Source organism: Aquarana catesbeiana, linkage group LG06, assembly GCF_042186555.1.
Source record: "Aquarana catesbeiana isolate 2022-GZ linkage group LG06, ASM4218655v1, whole genome shotgun sequence".
Classification (NCBI taxonomy): Eukaryota; Metazoa; Chordata; class Amphibia; order Anura; family Ranidae; genus Aquarana; species Aquarana catesbeiana.
The window spans coordinates 229,973,640-229,994,213 of NC_133329.1; the positions used below are offsets into that span (position 1 = coordinate 229,973,640).

Sequence of the window (20,574 nt, forward strand, 5' to 3'; positions counted from 1 at the left end):
TAATCCTGAGCCTGTACGTTGCTTAACCAAATTGCAACTGCAGCATGTCCCTGTCAGTATGCAACACTGTCCTCAAGTACCCCCAACAGGCAATGTTTTGGGAATTTCTCTTAGACAAAATAGCTGTCCAAAATACCAAGCCATTGACTCTGATTTAAAGCACCTGTGCAAGATAAGGGAAAACCTGCAAACATGACCCGTTGTGGGAACTTGAGGACAGGGTTGAGAACCACTGTGATAGTAGACATAGAGGAGTGTGGGTGGGCCATCTATACTGGGTGCTTAAAAGACTTGAGGGCTGTTTGCAGTACACCTATGCCTACTCCTCGGTACTGTCAGGTGTTGGTGGGTTCTCTGCCCTTTAGATTGAGGTATTTACCATGGTCATGCATGACTTAATTACTTTAATTAACCAGTTGCTTGCTGAATCTGTTCGCAGAAGCCATAAGCATGCTCCCACATCCTTCCCAGCCGGTTTTCAATCTGATTTACCACCTGCCTTAACAGTTTCTGAACCCTTAGCCGCAGAGATTGTGATTCTGAGTTATATAAATCCTTGACCGATGAGCACTGAGGATTCGCAGTCTACTGCTATTACTTCCAAGTTGAAAGAGACCGTTTCAGTTCTTATTGATACAGTATGCATTATTCTGAAGCTAGAGGATCAGCTTGTTACTTATGCTATACCAGTGCTGTTTCCAGTTTTGGGTCGTATAGGGCCCCTAAGGTTGAAAATATGTTTGCTCCCCCTAAGCACTTTCTGGCCTTGTAACCTTTTAGTGAGGATTATTTTCAGAAGTGGTCTATTCCCACTGCGTATCCAGCCATGTCTTGCCTTTACAAGGCAACTACTTTACCAGTGGAGGATGTACCTGTCTTCAAGAATCCAACCAATAAGCAATTGAAAGTCCTCTCCAAAACGTTGTTCTCGCTGATGGGTCATGCACTGCACCAAATTCTGGCTGTGACTTTAATTTGTCAAAACCTGATTGGTAAAAATTCACTTTAAAATGATCTAACCACCACTACTGTTGACCCTGTGGTCATTGAATGTGCAGAGCGAATGGCTGTAGTTTTACATTTTCATAATGATGGTATATGGAGAGTTGCCGATCTTATTTCTTGGTCTCACAGGTGCCTCCTGACCCTAAATATGCTTAGGGAACTTTGGCTACAGTACTGGACTACAGAGCGCTCTCTTAAAAAAACATTCGGTCCACATGGCTTTCAAGGGCGGAACACCGCCTTTTTGGTCCAGCTCTTGATAATATCATCAAGGATGCTACTGGTGACTAGAGCACCTATCTTTCCCAGAGGAAAAAACCTAGGGAGCAGACTGCAAAGCCACCTCCCTCTTTGCCCTGGAGAAGTCTTTTTAGTTTCGCCATGCTCTTGACTTGTGTGACTTGAGTGTCAAGGCCCTCCAAGCTTGGCTCTCCATCCACCTGCAATGTTTGGTATTCAAAGTTTCGACAAATCCTGCAACAAGCCTTCCTCCACAGAAAGGTGTGTCCAGTCGCGTTGCTATGGGGGTGCAAGGGGTGCGGACAGCACCTGGGTGACATTTGCACGGGCTGCTGCGGAGACGCAAGGGCAGCACACTGCTCTTGCCAGTGACAGAGGCAGTGCCTCTGACAGCACCTCCTGAGGACCAGAGGTCAGTAGGGAGCCCCTTGAGAGGCAGAGATAATTTAGGCAGCAAGGACTCGAGAAACCAGGAGGAGGTTGACCTGGGGGGGGGCCTGGGATAAGGGAAGAGACAGGAGAGAAGGAGCCGATGAAGGGACGTGAGGAGTGAGTAATTCTTATCCTTACAATACCTAGCACTGTACACAGCTTGGTCGGGGCGTACACACACAGCACATGCCATTCCCTCAGATGAATCCTCAAGCTGTGCTGTCTGTGCCCCCAGTGAGGATGGCAGAGGATGGCTGTGTGCCTGGACAGGATGTGCAGAAAACAGCTGAGGGGTAAGGAGTCGGAGGAAGGTGGGGGAGAGTCTCAACCCCCTCTCTCTTTCTCTGTCTGTGTCTCTCTCTCCCTCTCCCCCCTCTCTCCCTCTCCCCCCTCTCTCTCTCTCACCCCCCTTCTCTCTCACCCCCCCTTCTCTCTCACCCCCCTTCTCTCTCTCACCCCCCCTTCTCTCTCATCCCCCTTCTCTCTCTCACCCCCCTTCTCTCTCTCACCCCCCTTCTCTCTCTCACCCCCCTTCTCTCTCTCACCCCCCTTCTCTCTCTCACCCCCCTTCTCTCTCTCACCCCCCCTTCTCTCTCTCACCCCCCTTCTCTCACCTCCCCTTTCTCTCTCTCACCCCCCCTTCTCTCTCTCACCCCCCTTCTCTCTCTCACCTCCCCTTCTCTCACCTCCCCTCTTTCACCCTCCACCTTCCTCCCTCTCTCTCTCTCTCTTCCCCCCTTCCTCTTCTCAACCTACTTACTCTCTCCACTTCCACCATCTCTCTCCTACTTTCCATCTCTCTCCCTCCTATTCCTATCCCTCCTCCCTCTCCCCCCTTCTGTCTGTATCCCTCCACCCCCTCTTTGGGCAAATTAACACTGAAACAGCATGAAATCATAGAGCAGACAGAGAAATTCAGTGCTCCAGCCGCTCTGCGTTGCAGGCTGCTAGGGGGCAGTGTGATGAACAAATCAGTGGGTCACACTGCTCCACTTTTCTTTTTTTTTTGTACAAGCTTTATTTAAGGTGTACAAAATGTACATTTCCTTCCCCACAATGTCGGGGAGCACGCTGTCCTATTTCAGGTTCTCAGAAGGAAAATGCATTCTGTCAGTAGATTTTCTATGTTTTCTCAGTGCGTAAAAAAAGTTGTGGGGTTGGTTTCTGTTGGGGGGTGGGATATAGGCTTCCGAGATTTAAATCCGGCCCTGGAGATAGAGGGGGAGGTGTGAGGAACAAAGAAAAAGGGAGAGAAAAAAAAAAAGAGCAAGAAAGATGGATAGAGGGAGATAAAAAAGGAGGAAAAGAAGAAGAGATGGAAAGAAGAAGAAAGATGGATAAAGAGAGAACAAAGGGAAAAGAAAGGAGAGAAAACAGTAGGGCAAAAAAATATGGTGACACCAACCCTATTGACTCCACTGGGTGTGTCCTCACTTTTCAGAGTGGGGGACAGATGACCTTTTGCAGATGCTTGGACAGTTATCATTGCAGATACTTGGGTACAGTAAGTAGAGTTCCAGGGCTTCAGACTTGAGTTTTGTTCCCTTCCTCTCCTCATTTTATCTCTTACAGCCTTTCTGTGTCTTCACAAAGACTAATGGATCACCATTGGGCCATCTTGGGCCTTATATTTGTAAGGTACTTATTAGGAAGGAGATCCAATGCTTAATCTGCATATATCTGAAAATTTCTGTGTGGGGTGCTTGGTATATATCTCTGACCTTAGCCCAGCTGTATAAACAATCCCCATAAAAAAAGAGTATAAATATGTGAAGTTATGAAATCTCACCCAACTGAAGGCCTCAGGTGACTTCAGGCCAGGTGGTAATAGTGAGTTGTTTAAAATGGGAATTTTAGTAAATGTGATGAAATAAGTTTGCTATAGTTTTTTAGTATTGCCCTAATAGTGAGGTTGAGCCGAGGAAAGACTTGGATAGTCAGAGATGAGGGGGGAATCCTTGAGGGTCAACAAATATCAGTTGGGAACCCCAAGTCCCCTTTGCATTTATGTATGCGTATTGTGTGTTTAGTAAATTATTTTTTATTTTTTTTGTTCCAGTTAAATGGAATGATATGATTCTCGAACAAATTATGGATAAATTAGGGGATAGGTAGTAGAGCTGCACGATTCTGGCTAAAATGAGAATCACGATTTTTTTTTGCTTAGAGGATAGATTACGATTCTCTCACGATTCTCGCGGCGTAACATCATCTTTCACATTAAAACAAAAAACATTGTGCTAAAAGATTATATATATAATCTCTAATGTTTGGGGGTTCCAAGTAATTTTTTTAGCAAAAAATATTGATTTTAACTTAAAGAAGTGTCAGAAAAAGATTTAGACTTTAAAACTTTTAAATTTCCTGCATTTACACGTTGTTTAAAACTTGGCAGATTGCCCAGGTTATTTGTTTACACGGAGAAGTTTATCCCTAAGAAGGGATATCTAAGAAGGAAGTTAGTTACAATGTTTCAAGTTCTAAACTTGGCAGACTGCCCGAATGCTTTCTTTTGACAGCTGAGTGAGCAGATAATCTCTCCACTTGTTTATATGAAAGAATCGGCAAACTCAGCAGGAGAGATCGTCAGGGGAGGTGAATCGAGATCACGATTTTTTAACGATTAATTGTGCAGCTCTAATAGGTAGGGGACAGAATCGATATAGGAGCTTTGGTAGTATGTTCATTTTTATTGCATTCATTTTCCCAACCCAGGAGATTTTATGTTGGACCAAAAAAGATAGTCAGTTTTTCAAAAGTGGCAACATGGAAATGTTATTTACTGAACATAGTGTTTTGGTAGGAATAGGTCAGATATAAACCCAGTGTTATTGAGACCATATAAAGTTAAAATTTTGCTTGACCATTTTCATTATTTTGTCAGGTAGGGTTATACCTGCCCCTCTTTGGGCAAATTAACACTGAAACAGCATGAAATCATAGAGCAGACAGAGAAATTCAGTGCTCCAGCCGCTGGGCAGATTTCTGTTAAAAGAGAAGTATGTTTTTTTTTTTTTTTTGTTTTTTTTTTAATTAGATTCATACTTACCTAGGTGAATGCAGCGGCAGACCGATGCTGCATCTGTCCCCCGCCGGCTCTGCACCGAGAATCGAGCCACCGAACATCGCCGATGGCTCTGTTTTCACAGATACCCGAGAGGCGAGCTGCTGACTGTCAGTCACCGTCTCTCCTCTCTACTTCTCCACGCTCATTGGAGCACTGAGCTGTGGAGGGGCGGGTAGTGGCTGTCTCAGTGGCTCGCTGAGACTGCCATCAATCAAGGCAGCTGGCGGATCCAGACTTGGAAGTCGGGGTGACGCGCTGCCTTGACTGATGGCAGTGACGTCAGCGGAGAGCAGACCTCAGACCGCTCTCTGCTGAAAATGGGTCACAGGAGTGCAAAACGAATTGCACGCCTGTGACCCAGAGGAGAAGCTCAGCCTAAAAAGCTCAGGCTGGACTTCTCCTTTTTAAGCAAGATATTCTGGAGAATTGCCTGAGAGTAGAAAGTAAAATAGGGAGATGAATAGTTGGTTTGGTCAGGGTCATGAGTAGGTCATCTGTGAATAAGCCTTTTTTTTTTTGTATATTTTGTTTCCCAAGTCCGTGCCATATATGTCTTGGTTAGATCTGATGAGATAATATGGGCTAAAAATGACTAAGGTGTGGGAAAGAAGACATTTGAGAGCACTTTTTAATGAGGCTGAATACCCACCTATATCTGGAGTTCTGTTTTAGAAATGTAATAGTGACTAAGATTTCAGATTTATACCAATATACTATTGGTTGTGTTGGGGTAAAGAGTGAAAAATCTTGAAAGTGCTAAATCTGCCATGGTAAGTTGAGCGGTGTTTGAAATGTTGTCAAGATGGATGTGAATTTTTCTACATTATTAGAAGGGATAGGCTTCATGTTCACCCTGCCTACATTTATTGTGGCCTCCTGAAAACGCAAAAAAAAAGTGTCACAATTTTGCCACGGTTTGGCTGCGTTTTGCCGCGGCCGGTGGTCAAAACATTCCTATCCTGATCATGATTCTTCCGTATTCAGGAGAGGGGGATTGAACCTCACCTAACCACAGCAGACTCTAAACTCTGCTAAAAGCCTATGTGTACATTGACAAGCAGGCTTTTAAGGAGTTGAGTTTAGGAGCTTATGCCGTTTTTTTGCCAAAGCTCCTAAACTCCAGTATACATGAAGCATTAGCCATGTTTGTATCAGCTTTTTTGGTTTATTTCTTCAGAGGGGTAATTGGTAGATTTGCCCAGCATAGAGCCTGGTTTATTATCTTACATGTACAAATGTCTTCTTTCCAAGCATAAGGCCTCATGCACACTGGACGTTTTTACAGCTGCTGTTTTTGGCTTGAGAGGTTTTTTTTCTGTAGTCAATAAACTACCCGGCATGTTATCCTATGTGTCCATCCACACATAGGCTGTTATCAGCAGTTTTTGGAAGGGGCGTTTTCTAGCTGGAAAAAAAAACAGAACTAGTGGATTTTGAGAGGAGTTTTTCAGTTGAAAACGCCAAAAAACTCTGAAAACTTACTCTACAGCTTTCTACGGCTAACGTTACTGGCTTTTTTTTATAACGTCCAGTGTTCATAAGGCCTAATTGTTTTTCTGCTCTGTCATTGAGAAGTAAGATTATTTTACTTTAACAGCATCTGCTATACCGGTTTGTGAAGCACTATAGAAGGGCAACTTGAATTCTGCTTCAAGGCGATCTAGGCTGAGAGTTGGAAAGGATATTTTATCCTTCTCTTTCTAATTAAACACTGCTAATTAAATGAGCAATTCACCAAGGGTAGTCTTATGTACCTCCCATAGTATTAATGAATTGGATGCTCTTGAGGAAAGGAGGAGCTGTGATAGATTAAAAAAGACAAGTGTTGTTTGCCTACAACAGCAAGTAGCGGTAAGGCTTGTAGGCATTACCAGGGTTGAAAGACACCATTGCCATCTGGGTGTGTGGGCTTTTATCAGAAAGTTAGAGAGGAGGAAGAAGGCACCAAAGCTGTTCACTGTTCCAAAACCCAAGTCGGCATTTTCCCCATCTTGGAAATGTATAAATTCAGGTCCATAATTCCTGATGGAATTCACCATGTCTGTCATTGCCTTCTTCACCACTGAGACTTTGTTTTTGGACATCAAAACATGCTTATTTACATGTGCCTATCTCTCCAGCTAACCAGCACTTTATGCATGGCCTATTCCTTTGGATTATCCTCTGTACCTCGGTTTTCCACTGAGGGGTTGGCCTCAGAATTGTCACTGGTACGTTCTTGTGGCAACCCCATTGTGGGATACTTAGGAAATGTTGGACATCCCACTTACTGTCCAAAAGTTATAGAGAATTGGGTAGGTCCTGAACCTTCAGAAATCATCGCTGTAACAAGACTCCTCGCTTAGAGTGGTCCTGGACACATCTCAGGCCAGAGTGTTCCATCCATGGTAGAAGCTTCAGACTCTCTGGTCTCCGATTCAAACTCCTCAGTCCAGAAGCCATCCGGCTCTCTGCCTCTTCACAAGTGTTGGAGCTGAAGATGGCCTCCTTTTTTGAGGTGTTTCTCTTTACCCATATTAATTACTGATATCTGCAACATAAATTTCTGTTGTGGGATTAATCTGTCCTGTCTCTTGATTTGGATGTAAATACCCTCAACTTAAAGCTGAAAGTCTGCAGTTAAATCGCATCTTGTTCGTTTCATTTCAAATCCATTGTGGTGGTGTATAGAGCCAAAAAGATTAGAATTGTGTCGATGTCCCAATATTTATGGACCTGACTGTACCTTCAAGGCATAAATGACTGGCAGTCAGCTTTTCTCAACTGGTAGCATCTGGACCCAAGATAGTGGTCTCTACACCTGCAAGTGTTCCAGGACCTGTGTTGCGCCTGGGTAATGCTGGCTATAGACATCCAGAATCAACAAGTTGGACAGGTTTCTATCAAGGTGTAGGAATCCACTGGTGGAAGCAGTGAATGTTTGGTGACTCTTTGGGATCAGTACACTCAAATTTAAATTTCTATGTTGCTTCGCAGGCTTAAGATGAAGGGCATTCTGGAGATCCTCAATGCTCCGGATTGGCCCAAGAGGATGTGGTATGACAGCCAGGTAAGACTTTGAGCAAATGCATCATGGGCCCTGCTAGACAGCATGCTGTAATGTCCCAGGAACCGATTTTACATTATTGCTTATCGGTCGTGGGCCTGTTATCCCTACAATTCTCAAGGCCAGGAAGGTTGATCAGTGACTGGAAAAGGCTTACTTCACTTCGCTACTCCTTCTATTCAGTTTCAGAAATTTTGTGGTCTCACCTTTTTTGGACCTTTTGTCTGTGGGGTTCTCCCATGTGGTTCACCCTGTTCATTCCCCTGGGACTCTGTGGAATCTGAACTTGGGCCTGTTTGCACTTCAAGCTGCCTTCTGAACCCAACCCATTAGAGACATTACTCTTTCTACTCTTGCCCACAAGGAAATTTTTCCTGTAACTATTACCTCTGGGAGGCGAGTCTGAGTTGGAGGCCTTGTCTTGCAAAGAACCTTTTTTGGTCTTGCATTGGGACAAAGTGGTGTTTGGACCCAGGAATTCCTTCTTGTCTAAGGTAGTTTTTTCCTTTCACCTTAACCAGAACATTTTTCTCCTGTCCCTTTGTTCGAGTTGAGTTCATCAAATTTTTCTCCCTTTTGGATGTTGTTCAGGCTGTGTGAGCATATCTCTGTCACTGCCTTTTGAAAAAGACTGATTCTCTTCTAGATGGTTCAGGGAGACCATCATTTAAGGTTATGACCTCAAGTATCAAGTTTTCCTTTTTCCTGTTGAGGCTTACTTCACTAGGTCTTTGAGTGCCTCTTGTATTTTTGGGGCATTTAGGCAACTATTTCTCTGATTTGTATGGCTGCCACCTGGTCTGCTGTTTACATGTTCTCTTAAGTTCTACCAGGTGGATGTTTCTGCCTCATTTGATGCCAGCTGCAAATGTAAGGTCCTTCAGGTGGCTCATAAGTTGCGGGCAGTGCTCAGTTTTCATATTTATGTTGGGCCTATTAGTTTGTTGTCCACCCCTCAAGTTGGACTGCTTTTGATTGTTCCTAGGATTTAGGACTTCCTGTGTCCTTCAACGGATGAGAAAGAAAATAGGATTTTGTGTACTCACCGTAAAAAAATATTTTCTTTAAGCCCATTGAGGGACATGAGTCCCTCACCTCTGTCTATGATCACGGCTCTAGCTACTACTTTGCTACAAAACTGAGGCATGGTGGTAAAGAGAGGTGTTATACTCCTGGCTGGCCTACAGTGTTTTTGCTGGCCAAGGTCTAGTCCTCCTGTAGGCAGCAGGAGAACTCAAAGGTTTAAGGCTTCCTATGTTACTCAACTGACTCTGAAAAAAGTATTTTATGGTGAGTACAAAAATCTCATTTTATCAAAGGGTCTCAAACATGTATTAGCTTATCACAAATTGAAAAAAAAAGCCCATTAGTGATGCTTGGTTGGGTGATACATTTTTAAGGCATTCCAGTCTCTTAAAAAAACTTCTTTTAAGGTCAGCAGCTACAAATGTAATGTAGCTGCTGACTTTTAATATAAGGACACTTACCTGTCCAGGGATCCCATGATGTCGGCCCCCCAAAGGGGTGGGGGGGGGGGTATCGGGTGCAGGTGCCGGCATTGCAACTAAGGGAACCGGCATACGAGGAGGGGAGGGTTGAGTGCTCGATTGGATTACATCTACTTTGATTTTGGCCTGGAAATCCACTTAAAGTAAACATGTGCTAGTCATCTCAAGTAACAGGTTCACTTAAGGCTTACACAAGATTATTTTATTAGACTCTAATGAGCAAATGGCGCAATAAAATATCAAATGAAAACTGAATATCACCAGTGGGGGGAGCTTTTAAAGCGGGGTTCCACTCAAATTTTTAACTTAATCTTACCCCCTTCAGTTAATTGCATGGATGTTCAAATGCCACCCGAAAAAAAATTGTTATCACTGTAATTACCTTTATATTGTACTTTATTGTGGCGCTTCCCGTCTCTCCTCCCATGGGAGTAGGCGTGTTTATTGCCTTTCCCCGGCGCCGCACTGTCTCCTGGGAGCTTAGTGTCAGGCTTCCCAAGATTCAGTGCGGAAACAATGATCATGGGCGTGAACAAGCTGTGAATGAACAGCATTCACCGCATCCCGGAAATCAATGCTTGTGGGCTTCACATGCCCACAAGCAAGATGGAAAAAGCCAGCATCACATTTTTTAAGTTATTTTTCAGTACGAAAACAGACAGAGGCGGAAATATTACACCCAAACTGTGAGTATTATTTTGGGATTAGCAAAGTGTCTCAATAACCTAAAAAAAAAAAAAAAATTGGTCGCCGGACTCCCGCTTTAAGTTAACTTGTTTCCTAAATGAGCAGAGTACAAGTTCAGTTTAACATGCAACTTTTTATAGAGTGGCTAGTTCTAATGCATCAGTAATGGGTGGCAAGGGAATCTGTTTTCCCATATGATATCATTTTGTTATTGAATACTACTCATTGTTGATGATGGCTTAATGCAGCTTTATAATTAAATGTATTTTTTTCTTTAATGCAGTGGAAGCTAAAGAGAGGTCAAAGGAAAAGTAAGTCATTTGTTTATTAATGAATAGTCCAATTCAGAAATGTACCCTCTCCAGCCCTCTATCTAAGCTAGAACCCCCACCACACAAATCTTTACTTGCCTCTTCCTGATGACAGTAGCCTGCCCAGATGTTTACAACTTGTGCAGAACTTTACTCTGACACAGAGCGCCTGCAAAGTAGCTCTATTTAGACCTCAATGGTGCCCCTCCTCCTAGCATCACTATTGTAGTAGCACAGCCCCATTCAAGTCTACACGGGTTACTGCATAGGTGTAGCCAGCAATAGAAACAGAAGAGAGAGGCGCCTCTGGGTGTAGACTAAAAACAGATTTTATTCATAAAAAGATAGTGATGGTCAAACTCACATGTTAGAAGTCATCAGAAAGGCATAAAAATGTGAGCAGGTACTGGAGAAAACATCATCCATCAGGAAGTCAGATCAGTCAAACAGCTCCTGGCTGGGGGCTCTGCCTGTGTGTGAGGAGAGGTACCGCTGAGATGTATGGCCGGCCGCAGCGGTGACAGATCACAATACGAGGCAGAGAGCATGGAAGAAGGAAAACATCCGGCGAGGAGTGATGACGTCACAGATCGAGCGACGCGTTGCAGGGCGTACGGGCTGTGATGGCAAGACAGCCGCGCCCCTTCATCAGTGCCTGATGAAGGGGCGCGGCTGTCTTGCCATCACAGCCCGTACGCCCTGCAACGCGTCGCTCGATCTGTGACGTCATCACTCCTCGCCGGATGTTTTCCTTCTTCCATGCTCTCTGCCTCGTATTGTGATCTGTCACCGCTGCGGCCGGCCATACATCTCAGCGGTACCTCTCCTCACACACAGGCAGAGCCCCCAGCCAGGAGCTGTTTGACTGATCTGACTTCCTGATGGATGATGTTTTCTCCAGTACCTGCTCACATTTTTGTGCCTTTCTGATGACTTCTAACATGTGAGTTTGACCATCACTATCTTTTTATGAATAAAATCTGTTTTTAATCTACACCCAGAGGCGCCTCTCTCTTCTGTTTCTCCTTAGGATTTGGAATGTGGTTTCGTTTCTTGATGAAGGCAGCCCTGTTTGTGGACTTACCATCCCTTGGATCCTTGATCCCTTTATCTGTATATGACTGTGAGATCATGCCCCACATGTGATAATGTGATACATTTTTTCTCTATGGATGTATACATGTGGACACTACTATTTATTTAATTTATTGTAAGACAGGGAAGACTTCAGTTCTCTCCCCACCCCCATGTTTTTGTTGTTCTTATTGTCATTTCCAGTTCTCTGCGCCTTTACTTGTATACTGTAGCCAGCAATAGAGAAGATTTCTGTGCAGAGGATGTGAACATCAGAGGACTATCGCCACTGTCAGAAGGAAGTAAGCAGTCATTCTAGCTTAGCTCAGCTTAGAGGGCTAGGGAATTTGGCCTTTTAAAAGTTGAAGGGTAAAATCTGTGAATTATTTAACTTTTTCAGTAATATAATCCCTCCCTGCTCTGATATTTATTTTAGGAGAGATAGTAACCCTCGTAACTCTGCTTTCAAGTTGAAGTTTTTTTGCTTTTCTCCTTGCACTGTTTTTTACAAATATATATTCTACAAGTTGTTTTTAAGACTGTAAAAGCCATGTAATGTATTTCCCTGTCTCCTGATAGCTGCTTTCTAGGAAGACCATGGAGAATTGTGGATGGCAGTTTAAATAAACCTGTATGCAAGGGAATGCTGGAAGCTGTTCTCTACCAAATTATGTCTAAGCCAGGCATTACTGAAAAGGACTTGGTACACCATTACAGTGGTGTATTGCAGCCTGTCATTGTTATCGAGTTATTACAGGTAAATGGAAATATTTACTTTCTCTATGTTCAAACATATCCCTTTAAATTGGCAATTCATTTCAATATTTTTTATAAATTTTTATATAACGGAGTACAAAAGCATGTTTAGGACAGAAGATCCTACGTCGGCCAACATGGCTTAATATTGTAATAGGAGTAAAGAAAACATCATTGCACTTAGTGTATATTACAAAGACATGAACTATTCACTTCAATTTCTAAATATAAGCCGAAGTATTGAAAATAAAACTAAACATATGAGCTTAAGGATAATAATGGACAAGGAGACCCGGGAAATCAAACTGGCCACCCCTATTGGGATCAAACTGTGGCCAGGATAACTCCACCAATATGTCTCAGTCATCACAAGAAGACTTTTCTATTCAGTATTTTTTGTAAGTAACTAGGCAAATAAACCCAAAAGCAATAACGTGAAATGTATTTCAAACTTTGAAGAGACAATGTTGGAGATAGAATAACAGCTTTCGGAGAACAACCGTTCACCAAAGTTGGTGAAAGCTGAGAAGGTGAGGGCCGACAGCCGTCAAAGAGGAGGAGAGAAAAGAAAGAATACCAAAGATTAAGATTAGAGGGACCGACTAGAGGAGTGCACTTACAGGCGAGGAGTGTGTGCTACAGGTATGAGGTCATGGGAGTAGAGGAACATTCATTAAAGTTGCCCAAGGTTCCCATATTGTTTCAAATTTCTCAGTGCGGTCCAAGAGTATACCTGCTATCTTCTCTTCGGCCATGATCCACTAGTGTTGAGCACACCCTTATATGACTTAAAGAAGTTCCTAGTCCATGTCTCCAGTTCCCACTGTTGAGAAAGGTCGGTTTCCCAGGCTAACATAAAGGAAGTCTTAGAGTGAGTAGAAGACAGTGCCCTATAGATTACTGTGATTACCCCCCCCTCTGCTCCACGGCTTGATTGCACCACTGTATGTAAGCTGTGATTTGGGGTTCCTTAGAATGGGAATTCCAAAGTTTTCGAAGAAAGTTGGAAATCTGGGTAAAGCAAAAGAGTTCAGAGGGTGGCATGTCTAATTTACTAACACAGAATGCTTTGGAAAGTGGCTCCAAAGGTCGTAAGAAATGGCCAATTCTAAATAGCCCCTTGTTAAGCCACCAACTTAAGGCTTTCATTTCCATCCCTGGCTGAAATGCTGGGTATTTGAAAGAGATCCATCAAAGGTTCAAGGTCGGAGGTTAGCTGAGTGTCGTCTCAAATTATCCCAAAGGGCAAACGAGTGTGAAAGCTTCGGACATTATTGGGGGTCTCCGTTTCTTTTGGCACCATGGGAGATAGTCTAAAGTATGAAGTGGAACCGCCTGTCTTTCAATGTGCATCCAGTCAGGCAATTCCCAGCGAGAGTAGACTATTGAGATCTGGGCTAGTTGTGCCGCTTGGTAATACCAATGTAAATTGGGAAGGTTCAGACCCCCCTCGCCTCTCGCTCAGAATAGGACCGACTTAGAGAGTCGGTAACCCCCTTTACCCCAAATAAATTGAATAATTTTGGCTTGGAATTGTCTTAGGTGAGCCTTGACTAAGGGAATAGGATGAGAGGGAGTAACAAATTTTTTTCGCATTGATTCTACACAGCCAGGAAAGAGAAAATTGCGACCACCTGGAGAGATCTGCCTCTAATTTTTTTAAATAGTCGGGGTAATTTGTCTGGTAGAGGCGTTTAACCTTCCCAGTCAAACAATTTCCCAAGTAAGTGATCGATGTATCGCTCCAGGTGAATCAGAAGTCCTCCTTAAGTCTGATAATTAAAGCCGGCGGGATATTAATGTTTAATGCCTGGGATTTATCAAAGTTAACTAGTAGGCCCGAGATTTTCCCCAAATCATCCAAAAGCCGGCAAACGTTTGGGAGAGAAATTAACGGGGAAGAAATGAACAGGAGTATATCGTGTGCAAATAAAGCGCATTTGTGACATTGAGAACCACAGTGAATACTGTGAATGTCTGGATTATCTCTAATTGCTACTCCTAGGGTTTCTATTGCTATAGCAAAAATAAGTGGGGAAAGTTGGCACCCTTGTCTGGTGCCTCTAGCTATATGGGCTGCTGGAGTGGAATACAAAGCTTGTAGGATATTATTAAATTATTCTCCCTTTAAGGGTGGTGAAGATGTAGGACCAGTAAACAGTCAAAAGCTTTCTGGAGATCCAGTGATAGGAGAAAACCTTCATAACAAAAAAAGTGACTGTTTTTCACTTCCATCTTATGAAAAGAAGAGACTTTTAATATGAATGGACCAGCATTAGCTGCACCTCAACCAGCTTTTCGTCATAACTACTTGACTATTTTTCCATATGCCATTACGGCTGTACTTGGCTATCGTGCTACAGTATACTTGTGAGTTTTTTATTCTTTGTTGCAATAAAACGTGAGAAACGGAGAGCACTAGATCTTTTTTTATGTTCACATATATAACCTGTGGCGTATTCAAGCCATATCGTTGCTCGATTGCTTGGAAGTTGATGTCCCATGGTGTGGGATACATGCTGTGTGACCTTTTCAGGTTGAATGTTTGAGGTGAGAGGCTAGGATTGTCTTTGGAGGATGGGCTTTATTCACCTTTATTGCTGTCTCGTATGTCATCAGGCACTGTGCACACAGAGGAAGATCATCTCTCACGTTGGGACTGTGCTTTCTTTTGGACTTTTATTTATTGCTGATTTTCATGTTGCGCTGCACTGATTTTGTTATGTATTACCTTTGAGGCTTTTTTGAATTATCCTTGTAGTGGTCAGCTGGCAATTATCATTCTTGTTCTGACCTCATATCTGCGCTGAATATTTATTCTTATTTTTCATATAATGTCAATTGCACAACGTATTTGGTCTGGTCCTTGTCTCCCAGGAATGAATCATACTTGATCTTTATGAATGTATAGGCTTATAAAAGATGATATGCGGACCGCAAGGATTTTAGTCTTAGAATCTTCAAATCATTGTTTGAGAGGAATCGGCCTATAGTTGCCTACCCAGCTTAGAGTCCTTCCCCGGTTTAGGGATAACAGACATAGACTTAAGCTGTGTTTAACGAGCTGTCTAAGGGAGCTACCCTTCTTAAAGCATTAAAGAAACAAGCCATGAAAGATGCCAATGTTTCAGAAAATGCTTTGTAGTAGGGGACAGAAAACCCTTCGGGGCCAGGAGCTGAATACGATTTGAAGTTTTTAATGACAGCGCACACTTCTTCTGATGAAATTTGGGCTTCTAGTTTCAGGCGGTGACGCTCTTCCAATTTGGGGATCCTGGATGTTATCAAGGAAGTGATCTACCGCAGACTGTGATGAGAGCGCTCCTGCAAAATACAGGTTTTTGTAAAAATTATGGAATTCCCCCATAATACGGTTCTGGCATAATGTGCCACCATTCATTTTTATTTTGGGGACAGCAAAGGATCTGGACTGCGGAGTCAATCTATGAGCTAACATGGCTCCTATATTGTCAGCCTGGCAATAGAATCGTGCCCAATTCCAACTTAGCCATTTTTCTGCCCTAGACATGCAGGGCCGAGCGAGCTGAATCTAAACTTTTGATGGGTATAGATTTTGGATTCACCTTATGTTTTCTGGAGAGAATGGAAAACACTTTTTCCAGCTTTTCTGTTGACTCTTCCAGCCCTGTTGACCTGGGAGGCTATTTGGATAAGCTTCCCTCTGATCGTGGCTTTGTGCTGCCCAAAGGCATGAGGGGGTGATATCTGGAGTGTCGTTGGTTCGAAAGTAATCAACAATCACACTTTCGATTTTCCTTAGACCCGATTGGATCACTGAGGATGGACTCATTGAGCCTCCAGCGTCCATTGAATGCATGGCCCGAGGGACGCTTCAGAGTCAGGAAAACCATAGAGTGATCCGGCCAGTCCTTAATAAAAGACTTAGAAGCCACCGGGATCGCGGCTGTGGCAATGAATATGTGATCTATCTGGGCAAAAGAGTTGTGTGGGCTAGAATAATGTGTGTAGTCTCGCAAAGTTGGGTTAATTTCTCTCCAAACGTCAACCAAGCCGTATTGAAAGATGAGTTTAGCGATACACAGACTCTGTTTAGATGGACAAGTGAGGCGTTTGCCCAGCGCTCAGGATTTACCAGACCCTGGTCGAATGCAATGTTTGAGTCCCCCCCCCCCCCCCCCCCCCGAATTTTGCTGTTCCTTCCAGCACAGGAGTTCAGAGTTTTAGCATGGATTGGAAAAAGGCAGGTTGTCCTTTTGTTAGGAGCGTAATATGAAACTAAAGAGTATGTATGGTCATCCAGAGCCCCTTTAATCAAAATGTACCTGCCCACTGTATCTTTTAAGTCCCGTTTTGAGAGAAAATTTACACTTGTCGAAGAATAGAATGGTGACTCCCTTGGTTTTGTCGCCGGCATTGGCCATGAAAAAGGTAGGAAAATTGGAGTGAATAAATTTGGGCAATATCGCTTAGGAAAATGTGTTTCCTGCAAAGTGGCAACGTCTATTTTATGAGTGTGCAGGTGTTGTAGAACTTTTCACTGGGAATATTAGACTTTGGACATTGTGAGTGACCGCCCTGAAAGGTTGTCATGCTGGTGGGGTGTCAGCCATGGAGCAGAAGGGTAAACCAAACAGTCAACAGATTGGCACTTGCCACCGAGTCCTCTCAGGCCCAAGGGAAAAGACCATGAATGAGCGATTTCCCTGATTCTGCTGTTAAATACCCTGAGGCTCTCCTTGTGTCAGTCACTGCAAGAGAACAAGAGTTAGAGTCAAAGGAAAAAGGAAGAGAAAGAACAGTAAAAAGAAGCGGAAGACTAAGTCTTGCCTGGAGTCTTTCATCCTTACGTGGAAACCAATTCGGTTGGTCGCAGGCTGGTTGGTAAATTGAGCTTGGAAATTATTTGGTTTTTGACTTAAAGGTACATTCAACTAAAAACAGTCAAAAAGCCAAATTTGGCAAATTCCTCTGGTGAAACTGTTAAACATTTATAAATCTGTAGAAAAAATATGCTGAAAGCAACGTGGTACATCTGTGGAAATTGGGAAGAAAACAACAAACTAAAGAAATTCAGACTGGATTACCATCTTTGCCATTGGGATAGGGAAAGGGTTATGGTTAATATTAATAATTGTTATAAATAGAAAGCAGTGGTCCAACAAGTATGTGTTTGTTTGTTTTTTTCAAAATAGGTGAGAAATAGGACACAAAATATGAATTCCAATTTCATATAAATTTACAGAAATGCAAAAAACAGGTTGGGACATTTGTAATGTTCTCTTGGAAATTTATCAAAAAAAGTTTCTCCAAATAGAGATCAATTAGATATTTTTTTCGTACATCACGAGACACAGAGCCATAGTACCGTATATACTCGAGTATAAGTCGACCCGAATTTAAGCCGTGGCACCTAATTTTACCACAGAAGACTGGGAAAACCTATTGCTTGAGTATAAGCCGAGGGTTGGAAAATGCAGCAGCTACCGGTAAACAATGCCCAGTTGCAGCCTCACTGTGCCCAGTTGCAGTCCCATGCATTCTGTTCGACCGTCCATTGAAACAAAGCCTGCCCCGCCTCCTCCTCCTCTGTGATAGGCGGAACACTGATACAGTTTCCCAGCATCGTATCAGTGTTCCTCTATCACGGACGGACGAGGAGGAGGCGGGGCGGGCTTTGTTTCAATGGACGGCTGAACAGAATGCATTACACAGCGGGAGAAACACGCTGTTTTAGTAATGAAAGATGTCTCCAGCTGTGTAATGCATTCTGTTCAGCCGTCCATTGAAACAAAGCGCCTCCTCTTCGTCCGTCCGTGATAGAGGAACACTGACACAATGCTGGAAAACTGTATCGGTGTTCCACCTATCACAGACGAGGAGGAGGCAGGGGTGGGCTATGTTTCAATGGACGGCCGAACAGAATGCATTACACAGCTGGAGACACACTTTGTTTTAGTAATAAAAGGTACGGCTCACTCGAGTATAAGCCGAGGGGGAGTTTTTCAGCCTAAAAAATGGGCTGAAAAACTTATACTCGAGTATATACGGTAGTAACTATATGGATATATAGGCACCTTCAGGTGATGGACACTCCCTATATAACCCCTCCTCCTACCAGGAGCACCGCAGTTTTTTCGCCAGTGTCTAAGGTGTTGGTCACGAGTGAAGATGTGCTCTGAGGAGCTCCACTGGTGGGATCCTTCCTGGATTTAAATAGCCTCCATAGACCGGATCTATCCAAAGTGCCACTGAGGCCAAGGTGGATGGTACCCGGCCCTCGCATAAGAAGAACGAGGTTTTGCCTGTAACGCCTTTCCTTGCAGGGCTGGACCCCGGGAACCAGAGCTTTGGTCATGCTTGCATTACCTAACGTTTTTCCTGGCTGGGTGCTATATTACAGGTCCAAGGGAGTGGAACCCTGATAAAAAGGGACCTGGTCCTTGAAGGTTTGCTTAAGGCAGGCCGCCGTAATGGGTGAAGGTTGGATCTGTCTGGTAATTCAGCAGATTCCTGCAGTGAGGATAAGGTAAGGGAAGAAGCCTGGGAACTGTAAAAGTCCACCAATGGTTTTTCTTCCTTAGGGAAAATGTTGTCATGCCTTAATTCTCCACTAGAGGGAGTATATGCACATACCTTAATCTGTTGTCTGCACTTCAGCTCAGTGTCAGTCTGTGTGTGGCAGCAGCTTGCACAGTGGGGATTCCTCTTGCAGGTAAGAGATCTGCCATCCTGCATTTCTCCCCCTGGAGGGACCAAGAGGGGGTTAGGGAATCAACAATTGTTGCTGCTCCCCTTGTAATACCCACCCCCCCCCCACGGGGGGTGCGGAGGTCCCCGGTTTTCGGCTTCAGAGGTTTTTTACCTCCTGCTAGGTGTCATTGGGCTCTGCCTCTCCATTCCCCAGCCCCCCCCGTGATGGGTCTGCGGGACCCGAAGGCCACCGAGTAATATTTTGAAATTTCAAACAAAAGGGGGGGCAGGTTGTATGGAGGGGGCGGGGCATAGGCGCGGCACCGTGTGTGGAAAATATCGTCCACGAGGACGCACGCCGCAAGCGCAGGGCGGAGACATTACCTGGAGCAGTCTCTCCTCAGCTGTATAGCAAGTAGAAGCAAGCTGGCTACACTTGGGACACAGGAGCTGTGGGGCACGTAAGGGCTGCAAACGGGCATTCCTAATATGGAAAGGACATTTTTCCCAGCGCTAGGCTGAACTTGTATTAGCAGCATTATACTGTCAGACAGTTGTTCAGCGATTAGTGCATTTAAATAGTGCCTCTGCTTTTTGTGCTTAGGACTATGTCTACCAAAAAAGACCCCACAAAGACCTCAAAAAAGGTACCAAAGATTCCACCTCCAGTCGTGCCTCCACACTGTCATCCTCTCCTGAAATACCAGTTGTGGCAAGCCAGGGTGAGTCATTGGAACAAATTGGTGGTGCAGCTGCTTCTCACATCTCAGCCCCTGTATACGTGACTGAAGATGCCTTTTCCTCTGCCCTGATGGCTCGGTTTCTTCCTTGGGTTCCTTAAAACCTTCTCAGCCTTTGCATGCGTTTCCTGTCCATGCATTACTAGAACAGCTTACTTATGCTGAATGGGATCACCCGGATAAGCATTTTCTCCCCCCAAAGAGATCCTCAGTTCTCTATCCCATGGAGGAGAAATTCACCAAAAAATAGAATGTACCAGCAGTTGACACTGCGATTTCCAGTGTGAATAAAAGTCTAACTTGTCCAGTAGACAATGCACAAATGCTTAAGGATCCAACTGATAAAAGGTTGGAATTCCTGTTAAAATCCTCTTTTTCTTTGGCAGGTGCCGTTCCTCAGCCTGCAGTCGCTGCAATAGGCATCTGTCTATCCCTAAAGGACCAGTTTAGACAGGCCCTTAAAGAGGTTCCTGTACAGCAAGCCTGGGATTTGGCCAAACTACCAAGAGCATTATGTTTTGCCATAGATGCCATTAAAGATTCTATTCACCAGGCGTCCCGCCTAGCGCTTGTGCTAGTACACATGCGTAGAATCCTGTGGTTAAAAAAAATTTGTCAGCCGAAGCACCATGCAAAAAACTCCTGACTGGTTTTCCTTTTCATTGGGATCGGCTATTTGGGGATGATTTGTACATCCAAATGATTTCCAGTGGGAAAAGTACTCTTTTGCCAGTCAAAAAAAAGAATAAACACCCTTCATTTAATGCGGGGGTCCACCTAAACCGCCAAAAAAAAAAAATATTAAAAGCCAGCAGCTACAAATACTGCAGCTGCTGACTTTTAATACATGGCCACTTACCTGTCCCAGGGTCCAGCGATGTCGGCAGGCGACGTCGAGAACCCGCTCGGTTCTCGTCAGCTGCCGCCGCCATCCTAGGTGAGGGAATCAGGAAGTGAAGCGTTGCGACTTCACTTCCCGGTTCCCTACTGCGCATGCGCGAGTCGCGCTGCGCATCGTAACTGGTCCCCGCTATCT

At 44.0% G+C, this 20,574-nt stretch overlaps 1 protein-coding gene across 1 annotated transcript in view; it reads left to right on the forward strand.

The window, feature by feature from the left end:
- Positions 1–20,574, forward strand: part of GTF3C1 (general transcription factor IIIC subunit 1) — a 395,149-nt gene that overhangs the window by 370,642 nt on the left and 3,933 nt on the right. The window contains exons 35-36 of the mRNA XM_073633018.1: positions 10,269–10,296; positions 11,950–12,127. Of these exons, the coding sequence (XP_073489119.1) occupies positions 10,269–10,296; positions 11,950–12,127 (206 nt within the window). The remainder of the gene's footprint in view (positions 1–10,268; positions 10,297–11,949; positions 12,128–20,574) is intronic.